This window comes from Pantherophis guttatus, chromosome 13, assembly GCF_059756535.1.
Source record: "Pantherophis guttatus breed Tessera chromosome 13, ASM5975653v1, whole genome shotgun sequence".
Taxonomy (NCBI): Eukaryota; Metazoa; Chordata; class Lepidosauria; order Squamata; family Colubridae; genus Pantherophis; species Pantherophis guttatus.
Window position 1 is genome coordinate 20593024 of NC_142075.1, and position 14300 is coordinate 20607323.

Genomic DNA, 14300 nt, shown 5'->3' on the forward strand with positions numbered 1-14300 from the left:
TGTGATTTTTGGTTGGGGGCAAAGTGGGACCTGGGTCACATATGAAATCCACCCAGGCTTAGGCAGGCTGCATGAGAAGGTGAGTAACTGGGAGATGGCTTACTTGTTATCTCGATCCTTGTTAATGAAGGACACGCGATTGATTTCATTTTGTTTGAGTTTCTCTGGAACTCCTGGGAGGAAGATAGAAAAGAAAGTTCAATTGGTGACCATCTACAATATACTCTGGGAACTAATAAAGAGGAGCCATCTCCACCCTCTTTTGTTCAAACATGATATCTGGGCTGAGTTGCCTCTTATTTATCTGGAACGCACCGTTCCCTCCTGGAGATCCACTTCCTCGTTCTATTCCATCACACTTAATGACCCATGAGAAAAGGAAGCACAATATAATAAGAATGAGGATCTCTACTTCCTGGAGATCTTGAGCTGTTTGCTGCCAGAAGTATGGCTTCCTTGCTCCTACCCAGCCAGAAGGCTCTGTGTGAATTGTCTGTTTTGGATTCTGCTGACCTTTAACGCAAAGTTGAGTGCGCTGGAGTGCATTGTCGTGATCCCTCAACATGTAGTGAAAATCTTCCCAGGTGAGGTCCTCCTTGTCCTGGAATCCTGCTTCTTTGAACAAGGATTCGATCACCTGCTCGGTCTGATCCCGTGAGAGACAGTTGTTAGAGATCTCAATGAAGGATCTAGAGGAGGTTATAAGAAATCCTGAGATAAGACTACTGATGGGTAACTGCAGAGTCTATGGCAGAGGTGTCAAACTCAAGACTCAGATGAACTTACAAAAACTGTGGGTTGGATGGAGGCATCGGCTGAGGTTGGTCTGCAATAAGACCAGTCTTACTCTGCAAATCTAGGGAATCATTTTCCACCTCCTCCAAAATGCTGGACTGTGCATTATGAGGTTGTGCTTTACTGTTGGTGTCAACGTTCCCCCAGATGTATACAGACTGAATTTCAGATGAGGAACTGACCAGAGGTACAATATAGCATTCTAGCAAATGGAAATTCCAGCATTTCTCCACCAAGAATCAGTTACGACAAACAAAAGCCAGCAAACCAGCAGAAGATACCTCAGCATCCGAAAGAATTCTTCCTTTGAAAGGAAGCCGTTTCCATCGATATCGTACATGGCAAACATCAGTTTGGACTTCTCTTGGGGGGTTCCTGGTTGGGAGAGATAGAGAAGAACATGAAACATGCCTCATCAGCACATCTCAGCCCCCAATATTTGGAAAGATCCTTGAAGCCTCTGACAATCAGAAAGGAAGGAAACACTTAGTTCTGAGATGATCAGTGTGTAGAGTATTCAAGAAATAGGTGGGGGATAAAATAGAGCAGAAGTTGTAGCAACTCAAAAGTTCATGGAGTGTGGTGATAGATACCCATAAAATCTCACTACTCTGAAGTTCATCCTGTTGGCTGAAAGGCTAACACAACCTTCACACCTCCTATGGGTAAAGAGTAAGACTCTGTTACAGGTCTCTGCTATAACAGTGGCACCCACTTCCAATCCTTATGTTAGGTTCTCCAGGAAGAGGGGAAAGGATCCTGCCCCCTTTAACCAACCCCATCTATTTGTTTCTGGAACTGAAGGGAAAGACCTCTATCATCTTCCATCTTCTTTATCATCAATGGATGGATAAATTGATATAATATTCAGTTGGGTATTCATAATTCGGTTGGGTATCAAATGTTAGGGTTGCCCACACACAACATGCTTGACTTGTTGTGTTATTTGACTCAATCAATCTTCTCAGGTTGCCCAAGACTTTGAATCATAAAAAAAATTAAACATGCACTCCAAAATAAAATAAAAATCCTCTGTAACATGCACTAAGCTTAACCGGTTACAAAAAAATGCAGCTTCAAATCAACTGGATTTAGTAAAGTGTCCTCTAACGCAAATAGTTTGGTGTTGAGGTCTTGACTGTGCTTAGCTCTATCCCATCCCCTTGCAGTTGAGAAATTTCAAATTTCACCTTTCATAAAGACCACCAAGATGTCGAGGAATTCCCGAAAGGAGAGATATCCATTTCCATCTTTGTCGGCGAGAGAGAACATGGAGTCCACAAATACGGATTGGGCTTTAAGACCCAAAGCATCAGCAAATTCCGCCCGGCTCAGTTCACACTTTAAGGCTTCCTTGGCTTTTTGAGATGTTTCCAAATTGAGTTCTCCAGCGTCCAATCTGTCAATGTTTAGAACCTAAAAGAGTAAGACCACCGATCACATTCCCGCCAGGAAGGAAGTCCACTTACTTTCCACCAGAAAGACAAGACACTCTAAACAAAACTGGGATAGTTCTTGCACTTGCTGTCCTACCATGCAGCCATGATGTAACATGAAGTTACAAGAGGAGATCTGATCTGGATTTCAGTCATTTTAACTGGCAATAAAATCATTCCGTTAGGCAACATTACCTAGCTGACTTTATTTCTTGTTCAGCAACATACATATGCAATGTTCTAATAGGTCAGAAATCGATAGAAAAGAAATACAATGTTTTCCAACGTAAGAGAAAGAAACAACTGTTTAGTGGTAGAATTTAAATAGGGAAAGGTGAAGGAGATGGAGGAAGAGGTGGAGGAGGAGAAAGAAGAAGAAGAGGAGGAGGAGGAGGAGGAGGAGAAGGGGAAGGGGAAGGGGAAGGGGGAGGAGGAGGAGAAGGAGAAGGAGAAGGAGAAGGAGAAGGAGAAGGAGAAGGAGAAGGAGAAGGAGAAGGAGAAGGAGAAGGAGAAGGAACAGCTTCCCCACTTACCTGAGCAAACGAATGCCGGAAAAAAATTTCCAGGATTTCTTTTCTCTGCTCCTTGGTTACTGCTTTTTTCAGCAGCTGCTGTTCCTTCATCATGGACACTTGGAGAGTCAATTCATTCCTCTCCAAGTAGGTTTTCAGATGTCCGAGGAAGTCCCTGCACTCTGCTTCTACCTTAAACTGCAACACCTAAGAACAACAGTGTGATAAGAGACATTCACAGCGGAGGGAGAGAATCTTCAGACAATTGGGAATGCTCTATTGTTCACAACATAACTCTAGCACCTAAAAGGCCATCTTGTTCTATACTGTTCTTTCATATTTTAATTTTTAAGACACTTAAGATATTCAGAAAACTTTGGATAGTTTGTGATTTCATCAATGACCTAGATCAGGGGTCTGCAACCTTAAACACTCAAAGAGCCATTTGGAACCATTTCCCACAGAAAAGAAAACACCGGGAGCCACAAAACCCTTCCCGTGCTAACTATTTCTTGAAACTAGCATATGTCGTTGAATTAAACATTCTGTTTTCTTCTGAAACTTTTCTTTTCTTGGATTTATCCATAGTTGGCCTACCGGGGGTTGAAAAGCTCAATAAATCACGCGCTGGCGGGGTGTCGCACATTGGCGGTTGTGACCCATATTTTGAGTGACAGGGAGCCGCAGCAGAGGGGTGAAAGAGCCACATGTGGCTCCAGAGCCACAGGTTGCTGACCCCTGACCTAGATACTTATAACAGCGTCTTCTCCACAGTGACATGGACCATGGATAGCTTTTCCAGCCATATACCCATTGTTGTTAAGCAATTGGAATAAAATTATGGGTTTTATGGAAATAATCCTGGATGCTATTTTAGTTTTCCTAAGGTTCCTGGGGGTTGAGAAGAAGAAGAAGACAGAAAGGGCAAGATGGGAATCTTTCCAGCATAGAAACGAGAACATGAATAGTTGATTGTCATCCTCTCTGGTACATACCAGGTCATATTCTTTAGGAATCTTCAGAAGTATAGTCTTGCTGCCTTTGTTGTTGGACATGATGGTCTCCACTTTCTGCTCGCTTCTGAGGGTTATGCTGCGAACCACAGCCAGCTTGCTATCAAGCACTTTGATCACTTTGTCGTCCTTCAGTTGGATGTAGACAAGTGAACTATCTGTCTTGAAGCCATGCCATTCAAGCGCTGGGGGAAAGAAGACTCTGTATTAGCCTTTCATTTTCTAACACCCAAGGTTCCCTTCCCCAGTGAATCTCCTGTCCCCTTTGAAGACATCTAGGTTGTTATCCTAGAGGAGATCAACCCTGACTGCTCTTTAGAAGGCCAGATCCTGAAGATGAAACTCAAATACTTTGGCCACCTAATAAAAACGAAGGACTCCCCTGGAGAAGAGCCTAATGCTGGGAAAGATTGAGGGCAAAAGAAGAAGGGGACGGCAGAGAACGAGGTGGCTGGATGGAATCACTGAAGCAGTCGGCGTGAGCTTAAATGGACTCCAGGGGATGGTAGAGGACAGGAAGGCCTGGAGGAACGTTGTCCATGGGGTTGTGATGGGTTGGACATGACTTTGCAGCTAATAACAACAAGGTTGTTATAGTTCATTCATCTATTTACACCAATATAACTCACGTCCAAGTTTTCATAGCTTTTCTCCATCACTCTCCCATCTCCAAGAATATAAACCCAATAGTATAACCCCCAGTGAATAAAACACAAGAGTGTGCAATTGTTTAGCAATCAGGATAAAAATTCTCCAGGAACTGAACATTTGATTCATACTGTGTCTGAATGGAATCTCTGAGTAGTAGACGCTTGGGTAGAATTGCTCCTCACCTTGGGTTCCTTCAGCAGTTATATCTGGACGAGTGGTGGGATTTTGCCTCTTCTGCAACTTACGGAAAGACCTCCTCCGGAAAAAAGCAACAATCCAGGCAATGAAGAGACTCACTGCAGAAAAACCCACAAGAAAAGCATTGGCTGATGTTGCAACAGCTGGAGTTGTTCACAGATGCCAGTCCTGAGCATTGAGGATTGTTAGAAAATTCTTCCTCTTAGCTCATGACATTGATAACTCCATGCTACCTTTCTCCAAGTTGGTGTCCTTCAAAGCTATTGAGATAATAAATCACAGTTTTCTTCACCACCATGGACAATGGTCCTGCTACCTGCATATTCCATGACAGTCTCAATTGCTACAGCCTTCTCCTGATCGTCTTAAAAGGCAGAGGGCATAATGGAACCCAAAGGGGCTAAAATTAAGGACTGGCCAAAGATTGCAGATCCATACATATTACTTCTCATTCTCTCAGTCTTTACTTTGTTCAGAGACAGCATTTAAGTATTGTTGGAACGATGCATGCTGCATCGCCTAATAAACCATGGATCCAACTTTTGTACCACCAAAGTTGAACGACTGATTTTTTTGGGGGGTGGGGAAGTGAGCAAACACAAACATTGTACAGTACTTATAGAGATGCTCTATTCCAGTTTTCTACACTCCCAGGACATGTCAACAGTTGAATCCTACATTGGAACATAAAGCAAAACTTCAAGTCAAGCTGTTCTCCAAAGCACCCGAGGGCAGGACAAGAAGCAACGGGTGGAAACTCGTCAAGGAGAGAAGCAACCTAGAACTCAGGAGAAATTTCCTGACAGTGAGAACAATTAATCAGTGGAACAACTTGCCTCCAGAAGTTGTAAATGCTCCAACACTGGAAATTTTTCAGAAGAGGTTGGACAGCTGTTTGTCTCAAATGGCATATGGCAGTGATGGCTAAACTTTTTGCCATCGCGTGCCAAAAGCGGGGTGTGTGTGTGTGTCACGTGCATGCATGCCCACACCCATAATTATATGCTCCCGGCGCATGTGCGCGTGACACCCCCCCGTGCTCCCCCGCTTTTGGCACGCAATGGCCCGGTGGGCCTGGTAGGCCCATAGGTCCCACCAAAAGTTGGCAAAGGGTTGTTTCCAGCCTCCAGAGGGCCTCTGGGGAGGTGGGGAAGGCCATTTTCGCCCTCCCCAGGCTCCTAGAGAGGCTCTAGAGCCTGGAAAGAGCAAAAAATGGGCCTTCCCCACACCCCCAGGCTCTCTGGAGGCCGGAAACAGCCTGTTTCCCTACTTCTGGTGGGCCCAGAAGGCCTGAAAATCAGCTGAGCTTGCGTGCCCACCAATATGGCTCTGTGTGCCATAGGTTCACCATCACGGGCATAGGGTTTCCTGCCCGAGCAAGGGGTTGGACTAGAAGACCTCCAAGGTCCCTTCCAACTCTGTTATTTCAAACCTGGATGGAAACAAACCTAATGGAAAGCAACACAAGGCAGCGATGAGGATTCCGAAGCCTGCAGCGCTTCCTTTGAAGTAATCTAGGACGGTCATCATTTTGCAGGAAGGGAGGCCCTGTAAGTCCATCTGCCTGGGCTGCGGGCATGGATCACCTGGGGGTGGAGAATGCAATGAGACAGGGAATTCCATTCCATTCCATTCCTTTTGTTCCTCCGTCTAGCAAAAGTTTCTTAGGACTCTCTACACAGGTACAGTGATCCTTGCTTCATAACTGGTTGCTTAGCGACCGTTCGAAATTACGATGGACCTCCCCGGGGCAATTTACAACCCGTTTACAAAGTTCCAATGGCCACGCCCCTTTGCAGTCACAGTTGTGTGGGTCATGCCCACAGAATCGGTAGTAAAAAAATTTGAAACCCACCACAGGTTCTCCAGAACCTGTCAGAACCTGCTGGATTTCACCCCTGCTCCAGAGATGCTGTGAGCCTTTTGTATACCATTTACTGTATGCAACGCCCTGCGTTCAAAAGTCTAGGAGTTGCCAATATTGAAAAATAAACAAAACAAATTAAGCTTGGAGAAGAAGAGCATACTGTGACGTTCTTTCTAACAAAAAAAAAAACCCCAAAATGTTCTTATTTATGTGTAATCCTAAACGATGGTTTGGTGCCTTGTGCAAAACCTCTCAGGTTCATTCCCTCTACCCCATCCCTCCTTTAGATAATGAATCCAGAATTTTCTGCGTGTACTGGGGGCATTCAACTTTTGAGATACAGCTTGTCTTCTTTCCTCTTTGTTGAAAGACTTCCAATATTCCTAATGTGGGTGAAAAAATAATGGATTTTCTTCGTAGGCACGCACAGTGATGACAGCAACGGGGGAGGGTGAGAATGAAATGTAATTAGGATTCCTACTAGAAGCTCTGCTCCTTGGATACTTGTCAGTGGTGGGTTTCAAAAATTTTTTACTACCAGTTCTGTGAGTGTGGCTTGGTGGGCATGGCATGGCTTGGTGGGCATGGCTTGGTGGGCGTGGCAGGGGAAGGATACTGTAAAATCTCCATTCCCACCCCACTCCGGAAGAAGGATACTGCAAAATCCCCATTTCTTCCCAATCAGTTGGGACTCAGGAGGCAGAGAATAGATGGGGGCGGGGCCAGTCAGAATTTTTACTACCGGTTCTCTGAACTATTCAAAATTTCCGCTACCGGTTCCCCAGAACTGGTCAGAACCTTCTAAAACCCACCTCTGATACTTGTGTGCAACACTGCAATGGACGTATGAAAGGGTAGAACTTCTTCGTGATGCCATTTTCATCAGGGATGGAAATGGGCATCAGGGACTATGGTTGTTTTCCCTTGAAGGCGTCTCGTCCCATGCACCTCCCAAGAACATAAGCCACTACTCACCTTTATTCCAGACAAACACATTTTTTTGGATATTTTCTGTGTACATGACAGTAGCGAGAACATCGTGGAGGGTCGTCTTCTTAATGGCCACAATCTCCTCGGAAGTGAATAGTCTACAAAAGGGATGAACGAGACTCAGCAGGATCTTCAGTGCGTTAAGCATAAGTACAATCGTAAGCTGTGGTTAGAATGCCTGCTTACAACGGGGAGGCTGAAGTTCAAATCCTCATTCATAGTGGCAGTCAAAAGACATGATGAAAAGTCTTTCATTTCACAACATACAGACAGATTTAACCCTACTTTCAATTGGGAAAAATGTGACCATCCTAGAGCAAGCCAAGTCCAAAAATGCCAGTGTTAGGAAATGGCAATTGCCTAACTGGTTGGGTTGGCAATATATATAAACCATCAATGCATGTTTGCAGTCAAAATGTATTGTAACTTTAAGACTGTAATGTTGCATTGCATCATATTGTATTCTGATTGGCTAGGTCTGTAGCCAATGTACTTAAGAGGAAGCTTGAATCATGGCTTATTGTTCTTTTTACATTATTATTGCTACCTCGGCTCCTCTCTGCCTGTTCTCTCTGCATGATCACTGCCTGATCATTGCTACTTGTTGTTTTCTACTGTTTTACTGATTGTTTACTGCTGTACTTGTTTCTGTTTGCAACTCTAAAAAGAACTGTTTTATTGCATATGAGTACAACAACTGGTAAGAAGACTTTGTTCTTGGAATATCCCTGGATTGACATTTTAACTATCTTTATATGTCTGGATTGTTTATTGGACTTTGCTTTGCTTTTTCCTAAAAGTAAAAGAATATCACAACTCAGTGTATTTGTATCGACAGTGCTTATTCTTAATCACTCTCAGCCATTTCTTATGTGCACACCCTTGCTACTCAAGGGGCACTCTGTGCATATTCCTCAACAGCCAGGGAATTTCTAGAAGCCTGGCAGTCTGACAAACCAGCCATCAATTGGCACATGGACATTAACAACATCTACGGACTGTGCAAAAGAGACAATCAAGCAGCCCAAAAGAGAAAAAGACTCCATCACCTCTCCACCAGCAATCAGCACTCGGATCTGCCTAGATTAACTCCAAGGTCAACTTTAGACCAACAACGAAGGAAGCAAAACCCCAACCAAGAAACTGCCAAAGAGCCATCAGTAAACAGCCCAACCAAAGAATCCCTACACCCACACAGACAGGCAAGACACAAGAATATAAAAGGTCAGCAAAGAGCACTCCTTAGTAGCACTGATGATGTTATCTAGTTGGGTAATGAAATGTCTATAAGAAAACAAGCAAGCTCAGAGAGCACCAAAGAATCCAGAATTCAACCTCGAGCTACAAATATTCTCTTCTATCGAAGACCCCGTATTTGGTTTCTTTTTCAACAGATGGGATGAGAACTCTTCCTTTCAGGGCTTCAGGCAAGTTGTTTTCTATTTTTTTAAAGGAGGGGCTGGAGGAGCACCCCAACTTTTGATGGTGAGAGGGATCCAACTGCCACCTTGGATCCAAAGTCTGCCAACCTTCTATGTTCTAGATCAACCTTCTATATGTTCTGGATCTATTGACATTTCCATCACCCCTGTTGAGCTTCCTGTTGGGTGTCCAACATGAAATATTTGGGGTGGCTTTGGGATCAGTCACTCTTTCTCAGCCCCATCTGCCTTTTCAAGTCTTTGTGAGAATAAAAAGAAGGCAAGAAAAGAAACGATAGAAGGATAGAATCAGAAGGATGGAATTAAGGATGGTGTTCTAATGGGATGCCTTACCCGTTCTTGGAGTTTTCAAACCAGAACCGGTCACCATCTCGTAGGCGAACAAACTGGTCCTCAAGGATGGCTCGGAAGAGGGTCTCATCCTCTTCCAGCATCCCTCCAAGAAGCAGCTCCAGGCTTTCAAGTCTGTGCCCATAGAGATCTGCGGTTGATTGAAGGATCTAGGAAGCAAACAGACCATTCGGCTTGAAGGTTGAACGAGCTCAAAGGTGGGCTCAAATAGTTAAAAGAAGTGGGGAGATTTTTGTCCCCTTTTGGGTTTGGTGCCGGGTACAAAATGGGACCATAAGGAAGGTTGAGCTAGGTAATATCATCAGTGCTATGATGTTACCTAGTTGGGTATTCAAATGTCAAGAAAACCACCAAGCTCAGAGAATACCAAGGACCCTACAGTTCAACCTACAAATATTCTCGTCTATGATGATACGTCAATTGTGTAGCCCAGTCTTCCCACAATTGGTTTAATGATCAACATGCAGTACAGTGGTGGGTTGCCCCCGGTTCGGACTGGTTCGCAAGAACCGGTAGTAAAACTGGCGGGTGTTGTGTCCCGTCAGCGGCCTGTGCAGCTAGTAGCTGATTCCGACAGTGAGGAGGCTGGTGTGGTGCTGCGCCAGCAGCCTGTGCAGCTGGCACTCGAGTCAGACAATGAGGAGGCTGGAGACGATGTGGTGACAGAGGCGGGGATTCAGCCAGGGCCTTCAGAACCTCCAAAAGCTCCCTTAAGTGAAGAGGACGAAGAGGAGGAGCCTCTTCTCGATGCACGGGCATGTAGAGTTGCCAAAAGGCAGGAGTGGCTCCTCAGGAGGAGGTCTCCTCGAGAGTAAAGCTTGGGGCTAATTAGCCACTCCCTTAGCCTATTTAAGGAGGAACGCCGACTGAAGCAATTTGCAGGGAACAACTTCGTTCACATACCTTCGTGTCTTGTCTTGCTTATCTTATCAGCTTCCTGCAAATTGCTTCTGGGCATTCTGCCAACCACAGTAAGCTTTCAGTATTATTCTTTGAATTCTTGGCGGCTGTTAATGCAGTTAATTAACAGCCGTTGTTGTAAAAAACTGGTTTATTTAGTAAACTAAGGTTTGAACGGACTTTGTGCGTGCTGTGTTCTTTGGGGTCCTTAGCTGGGGCAGAACAGCGGGAGGCTTCACTCACTGACCAGGACGTCATCATAGGTGATCTGTGCATGCGTAAAAGAGTGCACTCACGTGCGGGCACAATGCAAACCAGTAGTAAAGGTAAGTAGAACCCATCCCTGATGCAGTAGCACAATAGGCATTTTTTTTTCCTATGTGGAGTGGTGGATGCTACACTGAGCTCAGACTAATGTCAGACACGGTTCTCGTATGTAAAGAAAAGCTCCTCCTTTTTAGCTTCTACAGCTGTTTAAGCTTTAAAGGGAAGTTGCGGTAAACCTGCTATCAATGGACAAGATGCTGCTTGTCTTCTATCTGCCTTCCACCCCATCCCATGCTTATATTAGCTCCTGTGACATGGTACCGTTTTGTTCCTCTGGTTAATATCTGCCCATTTCTTAGCAGGCTGAAGTCCAAAGTACTCTCTGACTTTGTTATAGGTAGGTAGTCCAATATCTCTTCCTCGCTGGATCCAACTCGCCACGAAATCCATTCGGGAGTATTTCACTGTCCCATACCAGTAATCTTAAGAAGAACAAGACAGAACAATCCATAGTGCAGGGGTCAGCAACCTGTGGCTCCGGAGCCACATGCGGCTCTTTGGGCTCTCTGCTATGGCTCCCTGACAGGTGATCCCACCACTGGCTGGCCCCACCCCTCGCCCTCCCCTCCCAGTCACTCCTTGCCTGGCCTAAAAAGGTAAGGGTGACGGCGGGGGATGGAGAAGTGGCCAGGGCAGAGACAGAGAGATACAGAGAGAGTGGGGGAGAGAGAGAGACATAGAGAGATACAGAGAGAGAGGAAAAGGGGTGTGGAGAGAGGGAGGGAGGGGAAAGAGAGAGATGTCAAAAGAATTTTGTGGTTCCCGGTATTTTTTAACAACTGGTTCTCTGCCCTAATGATCGACTGGGTAGGCGTGGCTAGGGGCTGTGTGTGTCTTGTGACTGGTGGAAGTGAGTGACATCTAGTTGGCTATGCCCACCCAGGTTTTGTGGCTCCCGGTGTTTTCTTTTCTGTGGGAAACAGGTCCAAATGGCTCTATGAGTATTTAAGGTTGCAGACCCCTGCCGTAGTGGAGCAAAATGGAAGGGTGTCCACAAAAGCAACCAAGGAATCATGACACCGAAGGGCAACCGTTAACTGAAAAGCAGGAAAGCAAAGAAAGTTCACCCCAAATTTTTAAGGCTACAGTACCTTTCCCCTCCCTTAGCTTTGCCAAAGAAATGAAACCTCCTGTTATTCTTCCATCAAAAGAGAGAGCCCAATAAATGGATGGAAAGATCTACCTCGGAGATCTTCAACCACAAAGTTGTCTTCCTTCTTGGTGATTTGAGAACTCATTCCCAGAAGAAGATCATCTACGTCTTTAGCTGTCTGGAGGTTAGGATTCTGACCAAGACACAAAATACTTAGCATGAGCTGCAAGGCAATTGCAAAGTTTACCTGGTCGGTTCCAAGATGCACCAAATCCAATCTTTGGAGCAATTGTAACAGTGATAGGAACTATCGAGGTTTCATTGCTTAAGTGTCCTGAGTTCTTGGGAACGGTGGTCCCTACCTTTGTGACATCACCAACTGAATTAGACATACAACAAGGTACCCATTTTTTTTTAAGATGCTCTGGACTATAAGACACACCTACATTTTTGGGGAGGAAAACAAGAAAAAAATATCTGCCTCTGCCTCCCAGAAATTTGCCTCCTTGCAGCAAACAGTAAACAGCCTGTTTCAGTTTCATTTTCACCACAGCCTGATTAGCACAAGAAAAAAAATCTGCCTCTGCCTCCCAGCAATTTGCCTCCTTGCAGCAAACAGCCCATTTCAGCTTCAGCTTCAGCACAGCCTTATTAGCACAAGCAGCTGATTGTCGGTTGGATCAGCCTCCCGAAGATCAGCTGTTTCCGGCTGCAGGGATTGCCATAGCCTATTGTCGCTTCTGCGCGCCCCATTTTCAGGGGTTGGGGGGCTGGCGGGTGGGTGTGGGGTTACATTCGGTGTATAAGACACACCCAATTTTTTACCCTCTTTGGGGGGGTGGGAAGTTCATTTTATACTCTGAAAAATACAGTGTCTTGCAAAGAAGCAGGATATTTAATAACCTATTCTAGTACTTTCTGTATTGATGAAGGCTATTCAGGACTTTTGACAGGTGACCTATTCGGACCTACCTGGAGATGCCAAAGTGGGACTGTGGGACTGTTGCACGCAACCCAAGTGCTCTACTTGGGTTACGCTTTGAGTTATATTTTTTATTCATACGACATGACTATTTCACCATGAAGCCACACCCTCAAGACATCTTCTTGCAATCTCCATCCTTCAATGAGAAACGTATGTTTAGTTGCTCTTGGATGGCTGTGAAGCTCCTTACCTGCCGACTCCAGTAGTTGTTGCATAGGCGGAGGGCTGGAGAGGACTGTCCATCTACGTCAGTCACGTTTCGGAAAGAACAATTTGAATTCCTAAAAAGATTTTTTAAAAAATGAGATAGAAAATAGAGTAGAGTAGAGTAGAGTAGAGTAGAGTAGAGTAGAGTAGAGTAGAGTAGAGTAGAGTAGAGTAGAGTAGAATAGAATAGAATAGAATAGAATAGAATAGAATAGAATAGAATAGAATAGAGTAACGGAGTTGGAAGGGACCTTGGAGTCCAACCCCCTACTTAGGCAGGAAACCCTACACCACTTCAGACAAATGGTTATCCAACATCTTCTTAAAAACTTCCAGTGTTGGAGCATTCACAACTTCTGGCAAGTTGTTCCACTCATTAATTGATTTAGGATTAGAGAATAACAGAGTTGGAAGGGACCTTGGAGATCTTCTAGTCCAACCCCCTGCTCAGGCAGAAAACCCCATACCACTTCAGACAGATGGTTGTCTGATCTCTTTTTAAAAACCTCCAATGTTGGAGCATTCACAACTTCTGGAGGCAATTTGTTCCACTGATTAATTGTTCTAACTGTGAGGAAATTTCTCCTTAGTTCTAAGTTGCTTCTCTCCTTGATTTGTTTTCACCCATTGCTTCTTGTTCTGCCCTCAGGTGCTTTGGAGAATATCTTGACTCCCTCTTCTTTGGGGCAGCCCCTGAGATATTGGAATGCTGCTATCCTGTCTCCCCTGGTCCTTCTTTTCATCAAACTAGACATACCCAGTTCTTGCAACCATTCTTCTAGCCTCCAGTCCCCTAATCATCTTGGTTGCTCTTCTCTAAATTCTTTCTTAGAGTCTCCACATCTTTTTTACATCGTGGCGACCAAAACTGGATGCAGTATTCCAAGTGTGGCCTTACCAAGGCTTTATAAAGTGGTATTAGGACTTCACGTGATCTTGGGTTCAAGATGTGTAGGGTTCTCTGTGGGGGATCAGTATAATGCCTAGCCCCTAGCTAAAGAGAATTTCCCCTCCCTCCCTCCTCCTCCTCCTTCCTTCCTTCCTTCCTTCCTTCCTTCCTTCCTTCCTTCCTTCCTTCCTAAGCTAAAGAGAATTTCCCCTCCCTCCCTCTCTCCTCCTCCTTCCTTCTTTCCTTCCTTCGCTAAAGAGAATTTCTCCTCCCTCCCTCCTTCTTTCTTAAATATTGCAGTTCTAGGCATATTTCAGTACTGGCTTCACTATTTTTTTTAAAACCCCTTTTTTTCTTACCTCATATAGACTCCAGATGGGACTTGAGTGCCAAGGAAGAGGGCAGAAGCCACAAGGAATTCTGGAGAGATCCGAGAATCCACATGCTGCTTGTAACCTACAACATAGAGAGTGATGCAAGAGAGGTATTTTACTGAAGCTAAGAAGATGTAGAGAAGGGAGGGCCTTGAAACTCCCTGTGATATTTTGAGTTTTAGATGGAAGAACTTAGAATGCAAATGCGCTTTAGCATTCCTCTACAAAAGGAAACCCTAGAGAGCTGCCAATACAGATAGGCTGGGAAAT

General features: G+C 44.8%; 1 protein-coding gene across 2 annotated transcripts in view; it reads right to left on the bottom strand.

Moving 5' to 3' along the window:
- DUOX2 (dual oxidase 2) overlaps positions 1-14300 on the bottom strand; it is a 44947-nt gene that overhangs the window by 15170 nt on the left and 15477 nt on the right. For both annotated transcript variants that reach the window (XM_034432595.3, XM_034432596.3), the window contains exons 9-22: positions 14016-14112; positions 12751-12841; positions 11666-11768; positions 10744-10904; positions 9238-9404; positions 7448-7560; positions 6054-6191; positions 4590-4703; positions 3739-3941; positions 2765-2950; positions 1986-2211; positions 1077-1170; positions 514-689; positions 104-173 (exon numbers count right to left, since the gene is read on the bottom strand). In XM_034432595.3, the coding sequence (XP_034288486.2) occupies positions 104-173; positions 514-689; positions 1077-1170; positions 1986-2211; positions 2765-2950; positions 3739-3941; positions 4590-4703; positions 6054-6191; positions 7448-7560; positions 9238-9404; positions 10744-10904; positions 11666-11768; positions 12751-12841; positions 14016-14112 (1939 nt within the window). The remainder of the gene's footprint in view (positions 1-103; positions 174-513; positions 690-1076; positions 1171-1985; positions 2212-2764; positions 2951-3738; positions 3942-4589; positions 4704-6053; positions 6192-7447; positions 7561-9237; positions 9405-10743; positions 10905-11665; positions 11769-12750; positions 12842-14015; positions 14113-14300) is intronic.